Source organism: Brachyistius frenatus, unplaced genomic scaffold (genome assembly GCF_029030835.1).
Source record: "Brachyistius frenatus isolate BFR_SWC_R1_liver_20210118 unplaced genomic scaffold, ASM2903083v1 Contig_256, whole genome shotgun sequence".
NCBI lineage: Eukaryota > Metazoa > Chordata > Actinopteri > Embiotocidae > Brachyistius > Brachyistius frenatus.
In genome coordinates, this window is record NW_027210855.1 from 187710 (window position 1) to 214525 (window position 26816).

At 47.4% G+C, this 26816-nt stretch overlaps 2 protein-coding genes and 1 long non-coding RNA gene across 8 annotated transcripts in view; 2 read left to right on the forward strand and 1 right to left on the reverse strand.

Annotated features, from left to right (window-relative positions):
• Positions 1-1510: 1510 nt before the first annotated feature.
• LOC138634272 (uncharacterized) lies at positions 1511-2083 on the forward strand. Its single transcript, XR_011311965.1, has 2 exons — positions 1511-1796; positions 1847-2083. It is a non-coding gene; the product is annotated as an uncharacterized lncRNA (long non-coding RNA).
• Positions 2084-2560: 477 nt separating this feature from the next.
• Positions 2561-9832, reverse strand: LOC138634271 (cysteine/serine-rich nuclear protein 3-like). 4 transcript variants are annotated; one of them, XM_069721050.1, is made up of 5 exons: positions 9336-9427; positions 7748-7938; positions 6843-7114; positions 6426-6737; positions 2561-5136 (listed from the first exon to the last, which is right to left on the reverse strand). In XM_069721050.1, the coding sequence occupies exons 2-5, from the start codon at positions 7902-7904 to the stop codon at positions 4270-4272; spliced, it is 1608 nt and encodes a 535-aa protein (XP_069577151.1). In that variant the 5' UTR covers positions 7905-7938; positions 9336-9427; the 3' UTR covers positions 2561-4269. The 4 variants fall into 4 exon arrangements, with proteins under 4 accessions (XP_069577151.1, XP_069577149.1, XP_069577148.1 ...); XM_069721048.1 differs by lacking the exon at positions 9336-9427 and adding an exon at positions 8996-9207 and having other exon boundaries at positions 2562-5136; positions 6441-6737; XM_069721047.1 differs by lacking the exon at positions 9336-9427 and adding an exon at positions 8996-9207 and having other exon boundaries at positions 2563-5136.
• Positions 9833-20836: 11004 nt separating this feature from the next.
• Positions 20837-26816, forward strand: part of xirp2a (xin actin binding repeat containing 2a) — a 43630-nt gene continuing 37650 nt past the window's right edge. For 2 of the 3 annotated variants that reach the window (XM_069721052.1, XM_069721054.1), the window contains exon 1: positions 20838-21117. In XM_069721052.1, coding sequence (XP_069577153.1) covers positions 20893-21117 — 225 coding nt within the window. In that variant the 5' untranslated portion in view covers positions 20838-20892. Of the gene's footprint in view, positions 21118-26816 lie in introns of all 3 variants that reach the window. The other variant, XM_069721053.1, reaches the window with a different exon arrangement.

Sequence of the window (26816 nt, forward strand, 5' to 3'; positions counted from 1 at the left end):
TGTTTGTGTGTACATACGCGAGAAAGCGAGAATGTAAAATCTTCTACGTTGTGCGATCGACTCCACCGACGATTAAAATAACATTTCTACTGTAGATACGAGCGAGTTTTCAGATTCCTTTCGGACTTTTCTTCTTTTTCTTTTTTTTCTAGAATTTAGTCGTTACGTTTTGTTTTTTTTCCTCCCCGTTTTTCGAGCACTTGTGACACACGAAACGCTCGTATGGTCCCTCTCCCCACCCTCCCCATTATCTGTAGATACCAACCATGAAGCAATCAGTAGCCATCTCTCATTGCGCTTTGTAGTGTTTCAGTGAACCGCATGCAAGAAGTGACTACTGTCCGCTCATATGGTAACACAATTTGAAAAACCAAAAGAATAAAAGACAATATTTTTTGTAAGTGCTTCTTTATTTTCTCTTGTTTATTTTCAATTGTTTATTTATTTATTTATTTTTTTTGCTTTTACAGGTTGAACTGGATCATCCATGTGGTTCAAGTACATGTTACATTTAAATGTATCGTTTTGTATTTTAAGTTTTTATTTTTTTTTGTTATAACCAAAGATGATTGTGGCAACAAAACACAAAAATCTTAGATTTCCAAAATAAAACCTATTTTGGGAAGCATATTTTTAATTTTTTTTTATTTTTTATTTTAAAGGAGGTAAAGAGGCTCTGAATATCCAACGAGGTTTTAAAGACGTTACTGAAGACACCGAGATGATTTGATAACGTGTTGAATATAGACAGCTGGGACTCTCAAGGGTGAACCTCGCCAGAGGTGGAAGTCTTTACACGATTGTTGCAAGTTAGAGTATACTTTTTATTTAAAAAAAAAAAAGGATGATCAAATGCTTCCGGAAAAATTTGCATAAAACGTTAAAGCGTACCCGAAGTAAAATTATACAACAAGTAGTTCACCAAAATCAATAAAAAAAAATCCCTGTCATAGCCACAAGGTTATGTTTAAATCAATGGTTTATTTCTAGTATATAATTATTATTATTAATAATAATAAATTATGGTTTAATCTAAACATAATAAATTGCCCACCCCCCCAAAAAAACCCCAACCATTTAATTAGATTTCTCCCGGAGTTTATATTCTTATACTCGTATTACTATTTCAAACACATGAAATAAAAAATAAACAACATACTTTGTTGTATTTTTTTTTGTTTTCAAAATGATTTGAGGTCATCTTTCCATGTAACCACTTGAAACTTGCAACACAGGCGTGTACGAGGAGGTGGGAGGAGGTGGGGGGAGGAGACGGAGGTGAATAAAAACAACAACCGAGACCCCCCCCCCCCCCGCCCCCGCCTTCCAAACGCTTTCTTGCTGCTCCTGCTTTCTCCCTTCCTTCCTGTTGCCTGGCAACCTCACATCACAGCTCCCTCCCCTGCCTGTGATCGATCAGCATCATCTCTTGAGCTTGCTTACCCACAATACCACGCGGGGGGGGGAGAGACTAAAAAGGCCAAGGAGGCATTCCCGTCTTCAACCCCCCCCCCCTCCTCCTCCTAAACAACACACACCTGTAGATGTGTATCAGTGAAAGGGAGAGGTCGAGTCTCGTGGCCTTGTGTTCCCAACGTGTGCAGCGTGTACTGTTGACACGTCACCGCTGTGGACGACGTGAGCGCGCGTTTAGCTCCCCGTTGTGCGCCGCACCTGCTGCACGAGCCGTGAAAGCATTTCCCCTCCTGCCGCTGTCTGATCTCCGCTTCACCCCTCCCCCTCCAGCCCTCCCTCCAAAAGCAGCCAATGCACTGTGTGTGTGTGTGTGTGTGTGTGTGTGTGTGTGTGTGTGTGTGTGTGTGTGTGTGTGTGCGTGCGCGCGTAGCTCAGCAGTGCCCTCCGGTGGCGGCGAGGTGCAACGACGTCTAAAAAAAAACAACTGGCAGCACCGGTTTGGGTGGGAGGTGGGAGGAGGGAGGAGGTGTGTGTGTGTGTGTGTGTGTGTGGGGCGGGGGGTTGGTAGGTACATCATCAGGGTGACGCAGCAGTTCGGACTGGAAAACCACAGGTGTGTGTTGACGTCAAACCGTGCGTCCCTGCAGACTGACGTAGGTGCGCTTTTGTTTAAATTATTATTATTATTATTTTTTTATCGTTTTCAGTCACAAAAAACAGGTTTAAATTAAGTTTAATGTTCTGAGCGAAGCCGGCGTCTCAGATTTGTCTTGAGACAGAAATCATGTAAGTCACTGACGTCAGAAAAACTATTTATTAACCCCCCCCCCCCCCCACACACCACCACCACCACCACCACCACCCGCCTCTCCTCTGATGTTGGAGGATGTCAAGTGAGGAGAAGGCAAGATGGAGTCAGTTAAGAGGGCACCAGGCGCCACCTGCTGGTAGAATACAACATTTCATTCAGACAGTTAACCACCAACGCAATTAATTAACCAGCAATTAAACCCGAGATGGGTGTTCAACTGATTTTTTTAATTTTTTTATTCACACGTTCGTGTAAATGTACAGTTTTACAAAGAACATAAAGGACCCCCCCCCCCCCCCCAACACCTCCCACCCCCACCCTCCAGTCCTCGGCAGTTTTTGAGAGACAAAGTTAATTAGTCTTCACTGGGAAAATTAAAAAAAAAAAAAAAAAAAGCTGAAACAAGTGTGTTGATGCCGTCATGGCCGCAACAACGAGGAGATCATGTTCACAGACAAAACACTCCGTGGTCTCGGGTCACATCTGGGCGGTTTTAAAGCCGGTCGGGTTTTTGGCGCCATCGTGCGTCGACTGTTGGACATTGAAAACAAATGTAATTTCTGTTATAATGAACCATGAATACATTTATTTTGACCATTGTACACGTGTTCTATTATTTTTCTGGAATGGAATTATTAATTAAGAGGAATAATATGCTCTTTTTTTAAATTTATATGTCTTTTTCCCCGATGATATTTTTACATTAAGGGAATTTGAGTCTTTAAATCCATTTATGTTTGTTTATTTTTTATTTAATTTAATTTATTTGCTACGCTGTCGTACCTATTATTTGCACATTGCGACCTTTGCAGAACCAAATAACGCGTACTTGTCTACGCTGTTTGTGAATTTTGAATCTTGTTCAATAAAGTTCTTTAAAAAAAAAATTAAAAAAAAGGGGGTGGGGACGAGAGGAATACGTCACAACTCTCCTCAAACGTATGACTGAATTCACGTAGTTGTGTGTTGGGATACGTAATGAGGGATTTCCCAGAATGCTCTGATTCATGTTGCGCATTCGGAACCGTGAGTGACGTGTGTTGGGCGTTACCGTAAACCCGTTGTTCCATGTATCAAAATCAGTGGAATGTTCAACAGCCAATCAAACAGGGCTCTGGGGCGGGATCTGCGCCTACGCCGGAAACTTGCGCGCAACTCTCCGCCTTAGTATGTCGTCAGCAGGCTTCCCCCGGACTCTCCACTATGACGGCTTCTTCGCGTCAACACGGTGAGCGTGACGTCACACGACCACGTCATATATTCCGTCCGTCGGACATGTTTGTTTTTAACCGCCTAAAAGTGCTAGAGAATCCATTTTAGCTGCTCGTCGCTAACCAAGCAGCTCGATGAGAGGCCGCCAGGGGGAGCCATTGCGATTAAAAAAACAAACAAACAACATAATCATGGGTTTAATATAGGCAATTAGTTACACCAATTTATCCAATAATTGCTAATATTTAGCCATGCTGCTAAAAACCAGACTTAGTATGAAGATAAGAGATGCTGTTGTTTATACAGGAGAGTGTTTTGCCCGTGACGTCACTTCTCTTTGGTAAATGTTTTGGATCACATGCGACACAGACATTTAAGAACCATCAGCAGCAACAATGAAAACAGCAGCACGGAAAAATAGTGAAACAAATACTCAGCACCTCGAAATCAACGTTTGTTTGTTTGTTTTTTGTTTGTTTTGTTTGTTTTCGGGGGGGGGGGGATTTGTCATAGATGCCAGTTACAACCAGGAAAAAACATGCGGCGATGATTGAGGACTTTATGATGGCGTAAATTATACGTTATATAGTCACAATGTAGTTTTGTTTATTATCGGTGAGGATTTTTTCCAAAGTTTTATTGTCCCTTTTTTTCTTTTTTTTTTAATGAGAAAGAAGTTGAGCTGAGGAGGACGTCTGTGGCCGTCCCGTGTCGAAACGTGAGACTCTCTCTATCTTTGGAAGTGCACTTATCAAGAATAAATCAAACTCTTAACGGTTCAAGGTCACATTTCTTGACAAAAGATTTTTCCAAAATGGCGACCGGTCCTTTCACACGCCCGCCGCCGCCGCCGCCGCCGTTCGATCGCCGCGCGGCTGCTCTCGTACTTCCGCCGCCGTCTGCCGCTGGGACCCGGACGAACCCGGGAGTTCTGTGTTCGTGTCGGACTCCGACGCCGGCTCCGGGGCCGGAGCGGCACCGGCGTTGTCGCCGTGGAAACCGTGCTGCATCTGGGCGCCGCCGTGGAACGGACTCACGACGAGCGCGCCGCTGGAGTAACTCATGACGGACGGGAGTGGGACCGAGTAGGGCGGAGGACAACCCCAGTCTTCCTCGTCGTCCTCGTCGTCTTCGTCGTCGTCTTCCTCGTTCTCCTCGTCTTCCTCGTCTTCCTCCTCGTCCTCCTCGTCCTCCTCCTCCTCCTCCTCGTCGTCCTCGTCCTCCTCCTCCTCCTCCTCGGGGTCGATGGTGTCCAAGCTGTGCGTGCTGCAGTCCGACAGCCCGCTGCACACGCTGCTGCCGTCCTCGTCGTAAGCTTCGTCGTCGTCGTCGTCCTCTTCCTCCTCATCTTCCTCCTCCTCCTCTTCGTCCAGATGCGAGTCTGTGTCTGTGTTCTGGAGGTGCATGATGGGAATGTGCGGCGTGCTGCTCATCAGTGGAAACTGCTGCGGTTGTTGCTGCTGCTGCTGCTGCTGCTGGACCAAGGTGGAGTCGCCATGGTAACCGTTACCGTTGGTTACGAGCTGCTGCTGCTGCTGCTGCTGCTGATACTGCTCCTCGCGGCTCTTCTCCAGCTCCAGCTTCATGATGGTGTGCAGGAAGTGGGTGCGCACGCGGACCGGGTTGAACTCCAGGCGGCCCGTGGTGTTGCTGCAGCCCTCCTTGGTGCAGCCGCAGGGGAACGACATGCGGTCCACCTGAGGACGGAGATATGAGTTACTGCAGCGAGCGAGCGGCAAAAAAATAAATACATAAAAAAAAAAAAAAAAAAAAAAAAAAAAAAAGCCCCAAATCGGAGAAACCGCGGGAGCGGCTGTTACCGAAACTATTACACACCCGAAACCCTTCAAATCGGGACCGACTGAAGGGTCGCACGCCCGTCTGTGTTCAAAATCAAACTCATCACCTCGGATCCAAAAACCTTCAACTCAATAATGCACGAAGCTCAAAAGGTAGATTAACCCAAAAAAAAAAAAAATCTGTACGGCGAACGAAGAGGCGCAGGTTCGGAGGTCGTCCACTTCATTCAGGCGCAAGGCCTCCTGGGAAATGGTGGACGATGCCCACTTTTTTTTATTTTTAAAGTTTAGCGCACAAAACTACAATCTAAATACTCAGACTAGCTTTTAATGCAGAATTTAGATCCGGACTTTGTGGACGTATTTGTAGAGATTTACTGTCGACAACTGCCGAGTCGGCGTTATCGTCATGGTTTGGACCCGTTTGTGTTTTGGGTTTCCCTGTTTTACTTCGTCAGCCTTTGTCCTTATTTCATTTTGAAATGACTCACCTCTCGTTTCACTTCGTGGGACTCAGTTTTGGATATTTGACCTCAGTAATTCCTTTCGGTTCGCCTGCATTGTAATTCAATTTTTGTGTAGTCGGGCCTGCGTTTGGTAATTAAAGCTTTTCGTTTTCGCCAAATGTGTTCAGATCCTATCGCCCTTGAAAAAAAAACAAATTATAATTAAAAAAAACAAAATTGGAATTGAATGAAATCCTCATTTTGAACCGACCGGGGTTAAAGCTAAAACTTCCCTTTTAAATTACTCAGCGCTGCGATTACGAACGGTTGTTAAAAATCAAAGCAAAGCTGAATTTGCTGAATGGGACTTCAACATTTCAAAAGATCGGTACATAAATTTCAGCGGGAAGTCGTCGGTACGTTTCCCCGTGATTCCAGTCAGGAACGCCGGGGTGGGAAGGGTGGGAGGGTGGGAGGAGGAGGACGTACGCGCTCGTAAAGTCACGTAGTAAAAACAAACGAATAAATAAAAGGCTTCCTCCTGCGGGATCCGTGTCCGAACTTTTCCTGGCTGATAACATCCAGTCCGGGTCCAAAGTGATATTTTGAAGCGCTTTTATTTATTTATTTATTTATTTTTGTTTTTCTAGTCCGTACCCGAAAACGGATTCTCAGATTTCGGCCCGGTACCGCACAGACAAGACACGAACAACACTTTTGAGTATTATAGACGGGCCTCACCACAGTTCCATTTACCTGGCACTTAATGCCGGCCAGGCTGCAGGCGCACGTCCCCGGGTCGCACGCCCCCCGGCAGCGGCAGCCGCACTCCTCCCGGGACACGCGGAGGGCGCGCAGCTCGTGCTTCTCGTCCACGTCGATGCGGCGGACGCCCGAGGCGCGCAGGAGGCCGCGGCGCCGCCTGGTGGTCAGCGGCTGCAGGAAGAAGTAGTCGTCCACCTCCGTGTTGTCCACGTCCAGGTCGTCCTCGGAGATGTCGTCGAGCGTCAGGGCGTCCGCCTCCGCCGACGGCGCGGCGCCGTTCTTGGTCAGCTGGAGGACGGGAGGGGGAGGGAGAGGGGGTTAGATTAAGGGGCGGATTGAGGGAAGGGGGAGGGGGGGGGAACGCCTATGTTTCGAGACCGTCTCTCCACTGACTTTGAGTTTGATGGCGTTGAGCTTCTCCTCCTTCAGGTGGTCCCTCAGCATGTCGCGGTGGCTCCGCTTCTGCTCGGCGGCGAACTCCCGGAGCGTGAAGCGCCGCACGCCGCTGTGGCGCGGCGACATGCCCAGGGTGCTGCCGCCCTGCGTGGGCACGCTGGTGAAGCCCTGCCGCCGGTTGAAGTAGTACACCGTCACGCCCTCGAAGTGCACGTTGCGGCCGCGCAGGCGCTTCGACTGCTGCTGCTGCTGCTGCTGCTGGAGAGACGCTGACAACGGAATTAACGTACCGAATTAAAAAGAAAATCACGGTTTAAATCTACAGATTCAGAATTGGTTGACTTTTTTTTTTTTTGCGCCGCGCGGCTTTTGCCCGTGCGCCGATCGCGAGTGAGATATTCACGCTAAGAACGCAAGCAGCGCGTAGCGTAGAGAAAAGTCGCAGTCGGCAAATTATTACAAGTAGCGCAGCAGTAACCATCTGAAGTCTGCTACCATCGGGCCTCGCCGCAAAACGCCGCCGATACCCGGCCGAGTAAAGCGGCGCCGCTAACGTAGCTAAACCCTCCGCGGCGTTAAATTTCTTTGGTGCACGGCGGTGAGTCGTCAGCGTAGAGGCGGACTTCCGCCGCGGGACCTCTCCGCACGCGACCGGGTCGCGGTGTTTATCGTACAAAAAAAAAAAAAAAGTGGTCCCGAAATAGACCTTGGTGGGACACCGTGGAAACGTCCTACTCGTCGGAAAGCACCCAGACATCTTAAAAATCAGAGTCAAAGGCGGCAATTAAGGGAAAGTAAGAAAGTTTGAGTACGTTAAATCACGAAAAAACAGCTGATGCTTTTTTTTTTTTTTTTTTTGTGTGTGTGTCTGTTGTTGGTACAGGAAGTCGGCGAGCTCTTACAGTCCAGCGGTCCGGAGGGCACCGAGTGGTTCAGGCTGTCGCTGCTGTTGCCGCTGTCGCTGCAGGAAACCTCCTCGTCGTCGTCATCGTCGGACCCCCGCAGGGACAGGTAGGGGGGCGGGGCCTCGTCCAACTTCCTCTTCAGGATCCCGCTCATCTTGTGGCTCCTCCCGCCGGCAACCGGGTACAACCTGGACAACCGCAAATGGCCGCGAGGTGAACGGCAGAGCGATTCCCAGCTTAAATACTCGCGTCGTGTCGGGCGCAACGCGCTTTTGCCGAGTCATGTTTTGTCAAATCGGCCTTTTTAAAAACACGAAAATGTGCAACTTAAAAACGAAAAAGTACCTTATTTTTCTTTCATTCTGTTTTTTTTTTTTTTTTTTTGTGTCTTATCTTTGAGAACTTTCAAAGCCATAATAATGATAATGGTAATAATTCACAATTTACTAATTAAACTGTATACATCGCCGGGTAGCGTTGTACATTACTCCCAATTCACCAATAAGATTAGCTTCTCCCCCCCATTATAATTGCAATTTGTATTATTAATGTGAATCTGCAAAGTCACTAAAGGTATCAAACATATATGCAGTGTCATTTCCCTTTCAAATCTAGTGAAACAGAAATATAAGCAGCTCAAAAATAAACGTTTTAACTTCGATCCCCGGACGTAGTCGTAAAGAAAAATAACGTTTCCTCTGTTTGTAACGGATTGATTAAACCGCCAATTGTCCTAAACTTTTAAATTACAAGCGAAAGCAACGGAAGGACCGTTACTTTCTACTACGATGTTCGGAAGGTCAAAGTGGACAAACAAGCTTTTGAATTTGAAATGTTTTACACTTAAACGACATCGCCGGTGTTCGGTGACCTTGCAGAATTTTGTGGTTTTTTGTTTTGTTTCGAAGCCTCAAAAAAAACCAACAGGGAAACGAATCGTGTCGCCCGAGCTCGTGCAGCTGTTCCCCCCCCCCCCCCCCCATTGGTCGCTTTTGTTTTGGGAAAAATTTGAAGGTGGTGCCGTAACGAGTCTGATAAAGCGCCGGCTTCGCACCCGCGGGGGAGTTTTCTCCACTTCAAGAGGCGGGAAGTCTTCAGCCTTCCTCGCACTTCTTCTTGATTAGTCAAATTCAAATTTAAAAAAATAAAAAAAAAAAAAAAAAAAAATCGTATTTTCTTCGGGTAGGAACTGTTGAGCCGACAGCACCGGGGACCGGTCGGGGGGGAGGGGGGAGGGGGAATTACATCATATGCAGCAGAGCCCGGCTCGAACGCTGGTACCGAGCTTTTGTCTCCCTCTTCTTCTTCTTCTTCTTCTTCTTCTTCTTCTTCTTCTTCTTCGTCCTCTTTATCGTTTAAAACCGACAAACTGACGTCCCTCTCTACGTGTCTCGCCCTTCCCCGCTAATCAAACAAACGGAAAACTCCAGTTTTCATGCTTTTCAACAACAAACAAACAAAACAACAAAACAAACAAAAAAACACATCTATTTTTTATGCATTGTGATGCCACGGGAAGGTGATGCAAGCCCGCTCGCATGCAGCCTCCCCCCTTTCCCCCCCCCCCCCATACATGTCCACTTACCGCCGGGATTTACCTATTGACAAATGTAAAAATCGGCATCCTCCTCCTCCTCCTCCTCCTCCTACTCTTCCTTCTCCTCCTCCTCCTCCTCCTCTTCCTCCTCCTCCGCCACTGACCTGTTTCCTCCTCGGCTCGCCTTTTTGGCTTTTCCAGGAAGTCCTCCTCTCCCGTTTCCCCCCCTTTTGCTCACACGGCGCCGCTCGACCGGCGGCGGCCAAACATCCCCATGTGTCGTGATGATGCGGTGAGCGCTGCCATGATGCTCGCCCTCCCTCTCGCTCGCTCGCTCTCTCTCTCTCTCTCTTTATCCGGCAGCCTCTGGCGGCACATATATATATATATATATATGTGTGTGTGTGTGTGTGTGTGTGTGTGAGTGTGTGAGTGTGTGTGTGTGCGCGAGAGCGAGCGAGCACCTCGCCAGCCTCTGTCACTATCTGACGCCTGCCTCCCGCTGCACCCTCATACTGTCAAGCTCTCTCTCTCTCTCTCTCTCTCTCTCTCTCTCTCTCTCTCTCTCTCTCTCTCGATGTCTGATTGCCCCCTCCTCCTCCTCCTCCTCCTCCTCTTCCTCCTCCTCCTCTTCCTCTTCCTCTCTCCTCACAAAGACTTGTTAGCTCGGTGATGCTGCCGGCTTGGGGAGGGTGGAGGGAGGGTGGGGGGGGGGGGCGAAGCGCTGGAGCCTGACTGAGGTGAAGCAAGTCCTACGAGATCACAGAAAGAGGGGTGGGGAGGCTGTGTGTGTGTGTGTGGGGGGGTATATCTCCTCCACGGTCGTCACGGCGATCATTTAAAACGTATAAAAACATGCAATAATTCACACTGTCATTGCCCAAAAACAACCAAAATGTACACACTTTTTAATACCAGTAATTACATTTGATTCCAAATGTCTTCACCGTCCGTTTCCACGGAGCTCATTTTTTTTTTTTTTTTTTTTTAAATGAATAGATCCGAGGAAGCGCCGTCGCAGTGATTGACAATTATTTTTCCATGCGGTGAAAAAATAAAATAAAAAAAATGTCGTCGCTGGTTCGTTCAGGAAGGAAGGTAGAAAGAAAGAAAGGAAGAAAGAAAGAAAGAAAGAAAGAAAGAAAGAAAGAAAGAAAGAAAGAAAGAAAGAAAGAAAGAAAGAAAGAAAGAAAGGAGCCGGTCGCTGTTATTATAAAAAGCAGCTGAGGACAAAAAAAAGAACCAACAATGCAGATGCTGCACTCGGCTTTTTCATAATCATAATGTAATTCAACAGGGAAGTGCAGCATCGACTTAAATAATTTGTGTTCTTTTATCTTTGAACTTTTCTCGCTCCATTTAACTGTTCACTTTAGACGTCTTGAGCTCACGAAACACGAAGCTAGCGGCTTGATTTCGTACTCAAAAGTCGCGAAAATGTCCAATTTGACTCGCGACGTCTCGGACTTTATCCTTAAAACTTTACTCTGAACATTTTGGAGCAAAATTCATCTCATTTCTTTTTCTCCCTTAAACTGTTCATTGTTAGTTGAAGGAGAAAGTAGAGCTCGAGCATGTTCCTGGTTATTAAAAAAAAAAAAATCCAATATATATTATTTGTGTTATAAAAAAGACAACCTCGCAAAATCCAGTTTGGGAAGTAGCTCACCGAAAGGTTGCGAGTTCGAACCCGGGCCCGGCCGCTGTCAGGTTCTTCCCGTCAGGCTTGCTGGGATAGGCTCCGCCCCCTTTCTCCCTGTTCTAGATAATGTTTCCTTAATAATTTGTCTTTTTAAAAAAAAAAAAAAAAAACCCCTCAATGTCATTTTTGCGAAAAGACTATTTTTTTTAAATTTTTTTTGGTGCTTTGGAAGAACAAAAAAAACAACCCCCTCCCTCCATCCCTCCCTCCCTCCCTCCCCCTAACACAGTTGCTATAGCGATGCCGGACCCTGAATCTTCCCTCTTTGCGTTACAGTGGAGGGGGAAAGAAAAATAAATAAATAAATAAATAAATAACGAGCGACCAAAGAGCCTCGCAGCCTTGAGTTTGTATGTTCTGAACACACGGACGAAGGGGCATCGTTTATGTCGATTTATTTTTTTGTTTCTTTTGGGAGAGGGGGGGGGGAGATTTTTCATTCACGGAAGGGGGCTGAAAACAAATAAATAAAATCACCCGTCAGCTGGAAGATAATTGCGGCGAATTAAGATCCGAAACTGCTTAATATTCGTCTTCTTTCTGGCCGCGTTGATTAGCGCGACGGGTGATTATGAAGCTTCGGTGTTCTGTCAGGTCGCCGCCTGTCGGAGGGGGGGGTGGGGGGTGGAAATGTCCTTGACCGCCGGGGCGACGCGCACACACGCAAACACGCACACACGCAAACACGCACACACGGCGGCATAAATCAAGCAGCCGCCGGGGGAGTAAATATCCCAAAGTCGTCACGGTTGAGAGTTGAACGTGTAAGCGGCGAAATGAGAAGTTGTAAACAAACCAAATCCACACGATAAAACCCCAATAATGAGGTTTTGTTACGTGTAGTTTGTCGTCGTCATACGTGACCTCCGCCAGGACGTTTAAAAAAAAAAAAAAAAAAAATATATATATATATATATATATATATAATAATTTGTATTTCCCTTTTTGGTTTTGTTTTTTTTAGCTCCGAATCGTCTTGTGTGTTTTTTTTTTTTTTTTCTCTCTCTGGCAAAAGGATGGAAGCGGCAATGTGCGGCAGAGACGGAGAGATCTTTCCCAATCAGCTTCCATGGCAACGGGCCACAGGAGGAGGGAGGGAGGGAGGGAAGGGGAGGGGAGGGGAGGGGGGGCAGCCAGAGGGGTTGTGGGGGAGGTGGGGGCTGGGATGTGTGGTCTGGAAGAGGTCTGTTCACAGCGAGCGGGGGGGGGGGGGGACAAAAAAACCAAACCTGAACAACAGGGTGCGGTCGGAGGAAATTAGTCGTTAAAATAACAGACTTCGATATATTTTTCTCTTTTTTATTTATTTATTTATTTATTTAATCCAAAATGCATTAAAACGTGACGCGTGGGCGGTAACGACCGCTTCCCCCAAACACAGAGGAAAGTCTTTGCCGCCTCAGGTCACCGTGGAATAATAATAACGACCCAAACGTATTCCTATTATTCCCATTATTATTATTATTATTATTGTTATTATTATTGGATGTTTTTCATGTCTGCAGGAAACGAATCATCCAAAACAAAAGCAATCGCTGTGATTCCCTGCTCTCGTTCCTCTTAAAGGAGCCCTATTAACTATTAACACAAAAACCTCTCTGGCATCCTTGTAATTCTCCCCGTCCCCCCCTCCTGCAGTTTCACCACGCGGCCACCAGATGGCCTCGCCTGCACCTGAGTGAGTCGTCCCCGACGTGTCCTTCGAAGAGCGTTTTATTCAAGTTGTCGCGGAAACAGTTCAGAATTCGAATCGAAAAAAAAAAAATGTTTTGAGAGCAAACGGAACGGAAAAAAAAAAGTGGGTGATTCATATTCACAGATTCTTTTCAGATTTCACATCTCTTACCTTTTTTTATTTATTTATTTTTTTTGGTGCTATTTGTGGTCATTTTGGATATTTTCCGCCTCGCGTAGTTTCACGTCTCTGTGCGGTCGTCGTGGACATTTTGGTGTCTCGTTTTTTGTCCTTGTCCTTCGGCGTCGCTTCGGGGTCATTTTGCATCTCCTGCATCGCTTTCTTGTTGTTGTGTGTCGCTTCAGATCCCTTTGTGCTGATTTTGCGTTCAATTGTGGTGCTTTTCTGTCTCATTTGAACTATTTGAGTCATCTTGCATCCCTTCCTTGTCATTTTTTGCGTCCCTCCGGTGGTTTTGTGCCCCCCACCCCCCCACCCCACACCCCACACTCCGGTCTGGCCGTTCGTAGCAGCAAACCCACAAAGACTTATCACCTGACTCCAGGTCCCCTCACCCCACCCCACCCCACCCCCTCCACCCCACCCCAGCTGTCCTGAACATTTTAATGTCTTTTAGCTCACTCTCTTGGCTTTATGGGCTGCAGGCTTCCCAGGTCTGGTTCACTGCTCTTATCAGTGTTGTGTTGAGCTGCAGCAGGCTGCTGTTTTCAGTAAAAAAAAAAAAAAAAAAAGAGCCAATAAATAAACCCAGAGTCTGCTACCTGCCCTGCACCAACACAGAGGACGGACAGAGCTTTTTGAAACGCTAGTGTTTCCTGTCTGTGCTGAATGTCCTCACACACACACACACGCACGCACACGCACCCGTTAGCCACATTAGCTTCAGCTTTCTGCCCTTCGGCTAAATAGTCCCCCCCCCCCCCCCGCCCCCCTTCCAAAAAACAAACAAAACAAAAACAAGCGTATAAGTAAAGTTTAGGATTTTTCGCTGCTGTTTGAGTATTTTTAACGTTCCGCGACAGAAGCGGCTCTTAGTTTAAATTGCGGTGGCCAGCAGGGGGCGGTCTCGGGCCACAGACACCGCACGTTATTTTGTTTTTAGTTTTTTGCTCCGACTCCAGACACGAGGCCATCATTAATTCCCAGCTCCCCCCCACCCCGCTCCCCTCAGCGCCCCCCCCCCTACCCCGCCTCCCCTCCCGTCCGGCTCTGCTGCCTGCTCTGCTGTAATTGTTTCCCCGGGGACTCGGACGAATGGCTCAGCTGTCGAGCCGCAGACCCGAGTGTGTGTGTGTGTGTGTGTGCGTGCGTGTGTGTGTGTGTGTGTGTGTGTGTGTGTGTGTGTGTGTGTGTGTGTGTGTGTGTGTGAGAGAGAGCTGAACTAAAATACATAATTTCTGTATTTCTTTTCGCTGTATTTCCATTTTGACCAAAATGAAACCCTTTTTTTTTTTTTTTTTTTGCAGACATGTATTCATAAAGTTAGAAATACAGTTAGAGAGAGGCGTTTCCGTGGTGCCGAACATGCAGATGAGGTCTTATAAAAAAAAAAAAAAAAAAAAGATGGCAGCGAAAGAAACAACAGCAGCCAAAGCTTTTCTTCTCGGGACTCGTCAACTTTATTTCACTGAGGATCCGTATTAATCCTCCAAGTACATAAAGCAGATTATTTCCCCACCTGCATCACTCAGAGATTTATTTCCACTCGTGTTCATTTCGTTCCCGGCTGCGATTAACACGTCGATGATCCGTCGTCCTCCCGTTGGCGTGCTGTCGTGTTTTTTTTGTTTTATTTTTTTTGTGCCGTAGTTTGTTTTCAAGGCGGTAAATCTACAAATTTAGAACATAGTGAGAAAATACAAATATTTTCAATCTCGGTCGACACCTGCAGTTCAGACGGTAAAAATACGAAACCGATGGAAATGAACGTGTTTTCGGTTATGACGACAAATGTGAGCGTTTTCCTCGTTTCTGTTTTGTAGCCTTTTGGCAAACACTAAAACACTAAATAATACCAAAAAAATGTCGTCCCACAAATAAATGAATTGATTTTACACTACTTTTTTTTTTTTTTTTTTAATACATAAAAACATTAAAAAAAAGATTGAAGTCTTCAGGTTTAAAGCTTTTTGTTCAGACAAAACAGCCCAGTTGATGATGTCTCTGAATAAAAGCGGAAATTAATTCTCTTTTGAACTATTTTCCGACATTTTATAGAACAAACCGATTATTCCCCCTCTCAAAAGTGACAGATGAATCATTAATTAGGTAACTTCTCCTGCCGCTGTCTATTTCTAGTCGCATACTTAACATCCTTTTTCCACGGAGAACATTTGAACATGTGAATAACAACTGGGCTTGTCTGAATTTCACATTTAGCTCCTTAATTCCAGTAAGTGCGGTTTCTGGATCGAATGTCGGCGGCCAACACTCGCCGCCAACTTCCTGCCAATTTCCCGTTTAATAGCTTGTTAACACCGCTGATGACTTGCAGTGATGCTGCCAGTCAGGAATACTTTGATGATGCAGCCGACGAACGTCTGACGTGGACATAAAAAGCCCGCTTTGACGAAATCAATGCAATCTGAAAAGAATCAAACTAAATGGCAAGTAGCAGGTGCTGCGTTTCCATTGACCAGAATGACCTCACCTTTAATTCAACGTGCATTATGTGCTTCCTGGCAGTGACCACCAGAGGGCAGCCTCGGCATGAACAACGGATTGCAGGCCTGCGATGATCCTCTGGGTCCTTCAGTTAGACCCCTCATGTGAAGATAAATGTCAAAGCAGCCACAAATAATAGTATATTTCTACGTTAATGAATGAGATGAGATTTAATGAATGTGATAACAGGGCAGTAAAAGTGACTGTGAATAGATTTATGTTTTTTCTAGACCCGTACAGTGCACCCAAAGGTGCCCATTATCTCTATAGCAACACAAATTGAATGTGTTTTTTTTTTGGTTGAAAGCCCCGCCAACCTAATCGCCCATCGAAGGCCATTTTCAGCGTCTTTAACGGTGGTTAACTGCTCCCTTTAAACCCGAGTACGGCGCTGCAGCCAGCTGTGGTGAAAAAATGAGGAGCAGAACCGTCAGTTTTTCCGAGGAGGAGGAGGAGGAGGGAGGAGGAGGAGGAGGAGGAGGAGGAGGAGGAGGAGGAGGAGGAGGAGGCGGCGGCTGAGAGGCCGGTCAGGAGAGCAGATGGCCTCTCCGTCTGTCTGGTCTGTTTGAAAGAGCACCGCAGGCGAAGCCCCAAGTCAAACAAGCCGGCGTACACTCGGCCCAGGATGATCTCAGAGCTTCCACTCTCGCTCGCCGGCGTCGAGATTTACCCCCCTCTCCTCCCCCGTCTATTACAGAGCAGCAAACACGAGGAGAGTAAGTGCAGCTGTTTATGAAGAATTAACGTGGTTTATATTTCCGCAGTTTCGGCTTTAAAAAAAAAAAAAAAGACTCCTCTGTGGTTTTAATTTCTGGCACACCGGACAGTCAATCCTCCACCTTACTGTCCTCTGTCCCGATCAGATGTCCTTCTGTGAGCTCGTGCAGGAAGTAAAACCTCAGTAACCGAAGCGGTGTCGCTGTCATTCGATCCCCCCCCCCCGCCGACCGCTGTGTCTACCTATGTGCCTCGAAAGTGAGCAGGAAGTGAAGCCTGCGTGGTTGGAAAGTGGAGTACACTCCAAGGATTGTTGTCTGGAGATCATACGTGGATGTTGTTCTGTTGCCCTAGGACCGTTATTAATCCTCATGTGGTCGGCATTTTTATTGGAAGATTAATGTCCAGCCGTGGACCTGTTATTTATAGTAATGGGGTGCCACAGGGGTCCGTCCTCGGCCCATTAGTGTTTGCATTTGGGCTGCAACTGTAAATACGTTTATTGAATGAATTGCTCGGTACATGTAATGTCAAAGCGTTGAAGAATGGTCGGTTTGTTTATTTTTAACCCCCCCCCCCAAAAAAAAAAAAATCATTTATTATCATATAATCTAGAGAAAACAAGCAAATATTCACTTTTAAGGAGCCAAAGTTTTGGATTTTGCTCCACAAATTATGTAACCGAGTTTGTACAGATGGATTTGAGTTACTATTAAACCAACCGATCATTTCAACTATAATTTACGTCACTCAGAGATTTAAGGAAATATTTGTAATCAGTAGTTTAAAGTGCATTTTTACCCCGACAGCATAATTCTACATCTTCAGAGACTTCTTTTAAAGAATGTTATTATCATTTGTCAGATCGTTACATCTACTGTTCAGTCCCGTTTATGTTTGATCACTAATGGCAATTTTTCAGACTCGTCATCGTTCCCGTGTTAGGATGGACTTCATAATTAGAAAGCGGCAAAAATCCTGTTACAATATTTACCCGAAGCTTTCGGACCACCGTGATCACCCAACCTTTTACATCCCATCTGTGTCCACTAACATTTGAAAAACTGCCCAAAAATTCTGGATCCTCTGAAGATTTTGGAGAATTTGAAGTTTTTACTAGTGATTATATTTGTTGGTGCAGGTGAGAAATACCCGCAGCAAGCGCAAAGCTATATAAAACTGTATAATAAATCAAAAAAATGTAAATAATGAAACTCGCTATGGAGGTCAAACTTCCACCTCCGAACCAAAACATTGGACATGAACCTGCTTCCTTTTGAAAATCGATAAAACATTTTTTTAAAAACACTGTTTTTAAAAAAAAAAATACAGCTGTTGGGGTTGTTTGTATTTCTGGGCGTATTTTGAGTATTTAATGGCGTCGTTTTTTTTTTTTCCATATTTGACTGGAAAATCGAAATCGGGGTAGAAATATTGGACTTGAAATGACGAACAGTTCCAGTGTTGGTTATTGACGCCGTCGTGTAGCGAAACATTTGAGCTGGTTTTGAGACACGAGCCTCTCCGACAATTCCCCCTCCCCTCCCCTCTGCCCCCCGCCCGATCACGTGGCGTAGAGCAAATAAATGATATAGAAAAAAAAAGAAAACAAAACAACCTAACCAAACCATTAACTTCGCACCTGTGGGAGCTGTGAGGAGGGGAGGCATTTTAGAAAATGAAATGAAACCCGGCAGCTGCGTTAAAGCAGGGAAGTTAAGGATAAGTGATCGCACCAGCAAAAAAAAAACAACAACTGCGGGGTCTTATAATGAGAGTCTGTGGGGGGGGAGATTTTTTTTTTTTTGTTTTGCATTTGCAATGAGATGATAAAAATCAAACTTTATTGGAAACCCCCACCCCCTCACCCCCGCCCACCCCCGCGCTGGAAAATTAGATCCGTGAAGCATGGAGCTGACGGCGCAACGGACGCATGGAGTGAAGTAAAAAGAAAACAACAACGACGACGACGACGACGAACAGAGGCATTTTAATAACCATCAAAAATACTGAAGAATGAAAGGAGGGCGTACAATCTGGACATTTACGGCGGAGTCGTTCGCATAACTTCGTCATTTATTTAAGTGAGCGGGGGCGCGGGAGGAGGGGGGGGGGGGGGGTTATTGAACGCAGTTGTTTGAGGCGGAGGTCGATTTGAGGAAACTCAACGAACACGCCACAGTGAGCTGAGGTTTTTCCCCGGCGGGGGATTTATGACACGTTAGAAATACGTGCCGGGTTTTTCCAGAACTCTCCCCCCCTCGCCCCCCCCCCTCCCAAAAAAGAGGAAATTTTTGATCCTCTCGTCTGATCTGATCGCATTTCAGTCTGTGCCCTCTGAATAAAGTCGTCTGGGAGTCCAGGAATCAGCGCGGGAGCTTATAACGGAAACCTGCGGCGTCTTTTATTTAATGGAAGCCGACAGTGTGTTTTTTTTGGGTTTTTTTTTTTTTAACCCCGGCGGGTCTTCAGCAGAAAGTCTCTCCGAAGCCCCACCAGGGTTGAAATATTGTCTTGTTGTATTAAAGTAAAGCTGCTCCGGAGCTACGTATTAAGGAGGGGGGGTAAAGGGAGGGGGGCCCGGGATTATGTTTGCTATCACACCGAATAGCACTCAGTGCTTGCACTTCAAACAGTGTGTGTGTGTGTGTGTGTGTGTGTGTGTGTGTGTGTGTGTGTGTGTGTGTGTGTGTGTGTGTGTGTCACACTCCAGTGGGTCCCTTTCAGCTTTGTTTATTTTTTTTGGTGTTTTTCTCCCAAAGAAATTGCAGTGAAATTGCAGGAATTAGAAAAAAAATTGCAAGTATCGGTGGAGGGTTGGAGGAGGGGGTGGGGGGGGGGTAATGATGATGATGATAATTCAACCTTTTATGTCGTCTTTTATTGAATTTAAAGCTAAAAGTAAAAAAGAAAGAAAAAGTGACGCAGCTTTCCAGAACAAGACCGTAACACAGAAACGACGACTATGTCGGCCTTTCAAAATAAGAGCTTCAGATGCTGTTTAGTTCATATAAATTCAACACGTAGACCTGCTGGGTGCACGCAAACCAAGTGAAGTCTCTTATAACTTGACGTGGAGCCAAAGCTAATGTAATTTACAGTAATTATTTCATTATCACTTCCTTTGATAATCAGCATTTAATTCGGAAATATTAGCCGCAGAGGCCTTTTTCCGATCGTAAGCGAGTTTTCTTTTGAAAACACTCACTTTCATGCCGTTGATAGTTTCAGCGTTTTTTTTGAATGAATTAAAAGTGAATAAATTTTTTTTTAAATGGCAGCCTCAAATTCTCATTCGCTAAAATGAGAAGTTCAAATTGTCGTACTCGGACGTCCCCCCCCCCCCCCGGAAAAAACAACAACAACAACAACAAAAAAAAACACTTTTATTTTGTGTTTTCTTCACTCGGCGTCCGCGTGAGTGACGGCTGTAAGCCGAGCGGGCCCCGCCGGGCCGACACCGGATCCGTCCGAAAGTGACACGCGTACCTCTCTGAATAATGGATCCCCCCTCCCCCACCACCACCCCCACCGCCGTCTAAACGGGGGAGCGATAGCGTGTCCTCCGAAGCGCTATCGCCCGTGTATATCATGACTGCTCGTTCGTTGAGCTCGGGACGTCCGGGTTCGCCGGTGCGTTCGTGTTTCTATTGTGCGGCCTCCGCTGCGCTTTTTTTTTTTTTTTTTTTCTCGACCCGATCCCGTAACCGAGCTGCTCTCTCTCTCTCTCTCTCTCTCTCTCTCTCTCTCTCTCTCCGCCCCTGCCCCCATCCCCCCCCCCCCCCCCACCCCCTCTGCCCCCCCTCCCATCCCTTTCCAGAAACTTTCCCACCTTCCGCCCCGGGCCCGGTGTTAAAGGGAGGACGGGCGAGGCCCGAAAGCTGTTAACCTGTTTCCTGGAAGCCTGCTTAAAAAAACAAACCCCCCCCCAAAAAAACAAATATGTAGCGAAGTACAGCAGCAAAAGTTAGAAATGAACTAATGTTGTATTAATTCAGATTTCTGTTTCCTCTTTTATTTTGTATTTTTACTATAAAGCAGCTCTCGGTGTCCCACAACTCGCGTGAACGTATGCTGGACTCCTGTAGGTTTGTGATGTCACAAAAGATAAACGTGGCGGACCCCCGCGTCCTGCTGTGGGAACAACACCGCGACTTTAAACACCCCCCCCCCCCCACCCACCTCCTGTAAACGTTCTGCAACTGGGGAAAAGTTACAACACAATAATGCCGATTATGTGGTTTTGAGCTCTTAAAAGTAAGGCGTCCAGGAAACGGAGAATCGGCGTCAACTTCTCCCTCCCCTCTTTTTTTCCCCTTTCCTTTCCTTTCCTTTCCTTTCCTCCCCCCCCCCCCCCTTGTCGTCAACTCCTTTTTTGCCTCTTTGCAACAAATCTCAATTTGCTTTTCCTCGAGCCCGCATACATGCGAGTTCACGTCGGGCCTCTGTGCGCTCGCGAGTAATTACAGGGCAGAAGAGGAGGAGGAGGAGAGAGAGAACGAGAGAGAGAGAGGGGAGGGAAAGAAACTTCCTCCCCCCCCTCCCTGCTCCTCGTCCTCCTCTTTCTCCTCCGGACTCTCCGGCGTGGAGAGGCTCCCTCGGACGCGGCGGGAACACCTCCGACCTCTGCTCCTCCACTTCCTCTTCTTTTTTCTTTCCACTCACTTCACCTCGAACAATAGACGTCCTTCGCACCGGCCCGCGGGGGAGGGGAGGGAGGGGGGGGGAGAAAGAGAGAAGGAGGGCGGAGGAGGGGGGGGAGGAGGAGGAAGGGAGGGTGTACGGTTTCTTCTCTGCCTCCCCCCCCCCTCGTCCCCACCGCAACAATGGAAATTCAATCAGGAAATGGAGAGAGGGAGGGGGAGGGGGAGGCGGCGAGCGCGACCTCGGGCTTCGTCTCCCGCGGTGGCGCCGCCGGGCCGCAGGTGGAGGCGTCAGACGACCCGGCGCTCCGAGAGGAGCCGCAGGCTGCCAGGAGGATCGAGAGGTCCCGCGTCCCGCTCCACAGCCTGAGGAGGATGTTCGAGAGGCCCGTCGCCGCGGCGATCACGGTAAGGGGAGCCCGCCGGGTCGGAGCAGATTCACCTGTCGCTCGTCTTTAGGCTTGTCGAGGGAACCCCCCCCCCCCCCCCCCCCCGCGGCTCGGCCTTCCCGCTTCGATCCGTCGGTGACAAGTTTAGATTTGTTTTTTTGACCACCCCCCTCTCCCCCCACACATCCTCCGAGAGGAAAAATCTTTAAAAGTCCGCGTTCACCAAATATCTGACGAGGAGGCAAAAAAAAAAAAAAGTCCCACAAAAAGTCCCAGCCGACCTACTTTTCTGTTTTTAGCCGTCCCGACGTCGAAACCCAAATCCGAATGTTCCCGAGGACCTCGGTGATGGAAGCCTCTCCCCTCGTAGCGTCCCCCTCCCCTCCCCCCTCCTCACCCACCACCACCAAAAAAAAACCACCAACCCAATCTTAAAAATAAAAGCCGACAAATGACAATGAATTATGGGGAGTGTTGTCCTCAGCTGCTACTCGACACCCTGTTATTTAAGACCTATTTTTTTTTTTTTCCTTCTCCCGGTGGGGGCTTTTTCACGGTTAAAAATAACCCCGTAATTGGTACGTTGGCGGCGCTTCCGTGTCCTGCCGGAGACGTGGACACGTCCAAGAGTCCCATCTGGCTCTGAGACGACGGCGGTTAACGAGCCACATAGCGCACAGCCAGTTAACTAGCTCGTACGCCTCCTCTGGCCATCGTCAGCACGGCGGTGTCAGCCCTATAGATGTAAAAACTCTGTTTTGTTTTTTTTCCGACTGTGAAATACGGTGACATTTACGGTTGACGGTCTACGGACGGCGTCTGTTACAAAAAGGAAATGAAACAACGAGCCACTTTTCTGACCCGTCAGCACTATTATTTGTGAAAATGTTTTGGTTTGGGTTGAAGTGACTCCTTCTCTAAAGCTCCTTTATGTACGCAGCCACAATAACAAATGCCAGCGATATCGGAACGTTCCTCTACCTCTTATATTCTTCTTTTTTTATTTTTTTAAATTTTTTTTTATAACAAGCTGTATAACAGCTGGCCAGAAATGTCTGCGCGTTACACGCTGGCATCGCAACACACGCTGCACCTTGGCGTTGCATCATGAGTGCTTCTGGTCTGTTCCTATCTTCCCCTTGAAAAAAAAAAAAAAAAAAAAAAGCCTGTAGTCAGTGTCAAAGGAGCATATGGGCAGAGTTCCCAGATTCCCAGAGAGAGAACAGGACTCGAGCTCTGCAGCCGGCCGCTTATTAAAAAAAAACAAAAAAAACACACACACCCCCTCCCTATCCGCCCCCCCCCCCCCCCCGACCTTGTCTCCAGCTCATCTGTAATGCAGAGCTTAATATTTGATGATGCGCTGTGTTTTTTTTTTTTTCCCCTTCTTTTCTTTTCTATCTGTGGCCCAGTTCACCGTGCCGTAACGGAGATTGATGGATTCCCAGGTGGTCGCTCGGCCGTGGCCCAAAAAAATAAATAATAAAATAGTTGGGGGAGGGACGGGGGGCGGAGGGGGAGGGTCGCGGCACGGGACGGACACAACCTGGCCTTGACGATTTATCTCGAGCGCAAAGAGCCTGTTTTTTTTTTTTTTCCCCCCGCCCGCCGGTCCTCGAGGGACGCCGGCTTGTGTTTACAACATCTGTCCCGACCTTCTGGTCACGACTGTGCACGCAGGGGGGAGTGGGGAGGTGTGGGGGTGAGGGGGGGGGGGGGTCACGCGACGAGACAGACGAGGGTGTCACGGTGTCACGGAGGGGGCCTCGAACTCTCACAAATGCGCCAGATTATTTTAAAAATTGCACCAGTTCAACAGTTCCCCCCCCCCCCCCTCCCCCTCGCATCTTGCGCAGCTCGCTCTCTCGTGTCGCGATGGCGGCCGCCGGCCAGCGGGTGGCAGCGCAGCATCTGTTAGACCGGAGAGAGGGAACGAGCCGCCGCAAACCCGAGGGGCCGGGGAAGGAAGATGAAATGAAATGATGTGCTCTCAATCAGGAGTTTCTCACGGTGACAGAATTACTAATCACCTCTGTTAATTAGGGGTTGATTTGTGACGCCTGAAGGTGTCTCGAAATGGCCTTTTTTTAAAAAAAATACGTCTCAGATTATCAGGATTTACATAATTGGCGAGTTCTCTTAATTCGGATGCGTTTGGTAAATTTGACAACCTGTAAAAAGATTTTCAAAGGGGGATTTCACAGTAGGGGGGGGGATAAGGCGAGTCACACCTGGGTAACAGGATCAGATGGTTAAAGATAGAGAGGGGGGGCTTTTCTTTTTCAGGGCGTTCTCCGGTGACGCCGACTCTGAGGTGGCTTCACAAATGCGGCCCAGACCGGTGGCACCCGAGAATGTTCCCTCGGGTTTATTTTCATAACCTGAATCATCACCCAAACCGTGCTTTTTTTTTTTTCACTCGAACGGATTACAGTGATAAATATTCCCTCTGCAGAGCTTTTCATAATATGCTCTCAACAAAGTGGCCTGTATTCAAAAAGCTCGCGTTTGATCTAAAAGGCTGCAAGTGGAGCGGCGCATTATTAAAGCGTTTTTTTCTTTTCTTTTTTTTTTTTCCCCCGCGTCGTTCATTTCTACGGCTTTTTAAAAGTCACCTCCCTCCACCTTTCTTTTCTTGTCACTCCGCCACGTCGGGAGAAATCGCAATTTTATAGAGGAAATCGAGATCAATCACCGGCGCGGGCGACGTGGCCCAAAACGCACTTAATTAAATGTTAAATAAACTAAAAGCCGCAACGCGTCCGCAAAGAAATTGATCCGGACTTGATGAGGACGCCGGTGTCCTCGTCGAGTCCATTGAGCTCGTAAAAATTCCATTAACTTTTACCAGGCATCTCTTTCGTCTCAGTTTCACAGATTCAAATCTTTTAATGGAGATGGCAGCGCATGTGTGTGTGTGTGTGTGTGTGTGTGTGTGTGTGTGTGTGTGTGTGTGTGTGTGTGTGTTGCTTCGATCTGAGTGCCAAACACACCTCAAACTCGGATAACTCGCCGCTTTGTTTACGGATTGAAACACGTATGTCGAGATCTGCCGCGTATTAAATATCCATATTCCCACAGCCGCGTAATGAATGCATATCTCCCCCCCCCCCCACCTCCTTTGTTTTTTTTTTTCTTTTCGGGTGACTCATATGGTCTTTTCTATAACGCAGTTTGACGCCCCGCAGCCCCACGAACGCGTTCAGCAATTCGCCGAAGACCCGAAAGGCTTTTACTACTTCAATCGTTCGTCGCTGCTACGGCAGAAAAAGAAAAGAAAGAAAAAGGCGCGCAAATGCAAAAATGAAAAAAGCGCAGATTGGAGAGGAGGTCGCGGCGAAGGTCAAACCCGGAGGTCCACGCAGTCACGGCGGCGCTCAGACTGAAGAGGCAACAAGTAGGGTAACGCGCTTGCACCATCTTAGTTTAGCGCGTTGGCACGCCGACGCTTCCTCATTATTATTATTATTATTAGTACAGTAGTGCGAGGGAAAAAAAAAATCTGAAAGTTTGTCCAGTCTGAATTTAAAACAGTAGTTTCTTTTATACATTTAATAAAGGACCCCCCCCCCAAAAAAATGACATGAAAGACAAAGACAAATTTCCTTTATTTTAGTTTTAAAGTGCTGAATTCATAATCAGTGTTTGATTTGCAGAGTCATTTCCTCGTAAAAATGTGGAGCGCAGCGGTCCGCTGAATACCAATGAGCTGAAAGACTCCGTAGGTTACATCAGCAGTTATTCAGAATGAAAAAAGACTGTAATAATTGAACAGTGTCTACTTTCATACAATTAGAACTAAATCACACTCCATGAAAAAAAAAAAAAAAAAGGCACCTCAAAATAAACCCCTGAAAGCTCATAGTCCCCCGAGCCCCCGAAAGGTTTTTCTATGAGCTTTCTATTTTTTGTTTTTTTCCCGTTACCTCGCAGTCATTTCTGCGTGAATAAGTTTCGCAACAGCTTTTGCTTTATCGCGCAGTAATTTCACCTCGCGATAACTCGGCGTTATCGCTCGGTGACTTTTGCTTTACCCCGTGATAGCGTCGCGTCGCCTAGCAACACTGCTTTTCAAGGTGGGGGGTGGGGGGTTAGTCTTGATTTTGCATTTCGAAAGAAGACCGCAGGTGCTGGGTTCACCAGCTCTTTCCGTGATCGCCGCTGAGACGGGCTGCATCTGTAATTATTACTGCTGACTCGGGGTGACCGTGGCCGTATCCGCGGCTCTGCTTCGGTTGTTGTGGTTCCGGCGGTGACGTGAATTTTTAACGACGCGTGCGGGCGGCTGTGTATCGAAGCTCCTCGTGTTTCCTGAAGTCGTGCGCCGCCGTCTATCATCCGAGCGCCGCGGGTTCAAACAGTCGCAGCCCGGCGCGTACGGAGCGCCGCAGATCGAATGCCAGCGGCGGCCGGATGTCAAACAATAAGCGCGCGCGGCCGTCACACGGCGAGCGTAGCAGCTCCAGCTGTGCTCACGAACCCAACAGCTGGATCCTGTCAAGAGTTCAGCCTTTGGAAATGAGCAACAAGCACTCAGCGTCACATCGTCTCTCCTTTCCGAAATGTCCGCAGAGTCTTTCCCGTAGCTGGCAGTGTGTCACGACCGCCTTGAACCGGCACACCGAATGCTCACGTCAGAGGGAACACCAACACATTGTGAGGGGAGGGTTGTAACGCGACACAAAATGTAGTCACAGTGACCCTTCGGGGGCTCCGTGGCAAACAGTCTTAACGGTTGTTGAAACATTTGACTGAAAACTGCAAATGTGCACAACGTGGTGTCGCTAAGGGGGAAATCAGAGAACAGCGAAGTAGTTATAGTCCTCTGGAAACCGGTGACGTTCATACAGATTGCTAATGGAGAACCATCCAAAAGATGCCTTGGGCTGGACCGAAGTGTTTGATCGACCGACCGATCAAACAAACAAACATCCTACCAATCTAACAACCAACCACCAATCTACCAATCTACTAACCAACCCAGCAACCCACCAACACACCACCAATTTACCAACCAACCCAGCAACCCAGCAACCAACCACCAATCTACTAACCAACCAACCCAGCAACCCACCAACCAACCTACCTACCAACCAACCAACCCAGCAACCTACCAACCAACGAACCTACCTACCAACCAACCAACCAACCAACCAACCCAGCAACCTACCTACCAACCAACCCAGCAACCCACCAACCAACCAACCAACCAACCAACCAACCCAGCAACCTACCAACCAACCACCAACCTACCAACCAACCAACCAACCAACCAACCAACCAACCAACCAACCAACCAACCAACCCAGCAACCAACCAACCCAGCCACCAACCAACCAACCCAGCAACCCAGCAACCAACCAACCAACCAACCCAGCAACCCACCAACCCACCAACCAACCAACCAACCAACCCACCAACCAACCAACCCAGCAACCCACCAACCAACCAACCAACCAACCCACCAACCAACCAACCAACCCAGCAGCCTACCAACCAACCAACTTACCAACCAACCAACTTACCAACCAACCAACCAACCAACCAATCTCCAAATTTCACACCGATGTGATAAAATACAAAAGAAGAACCCAAGATCTTCTTTTGAAATATACACTGCTCAGGTTGGGGTTTCAAATTACAGGCGGACCAGCAGATTCACAAAAATAAACACAAAAAAACCCACACTCTCTGGAGAGCAATAAAATCACTGGCTGG

What these genes read in the sequence shown, in the direction of transcription:
- LOC138634271 (XM_069721047.1), bottom strand. An exon ending in GCCCTCCGGACCGCTGGACT is followed by an intron (nt 7,115 to 7,747) that starts GTAAGAGCTCGC and finishes TTCCGTTGTCAG; the next exon opens with CGTCTCTCCAGCAGCAGCAG. An exon ending in TCAACGCCATCAAACTCAAA is followed by an intron (nt 6,738 to 6,842) that starts GTCAGTGGAGAG and finishes CCCGTCCTCCAG; the next exon opens with CTGACCAAGAACGGCGCCGC.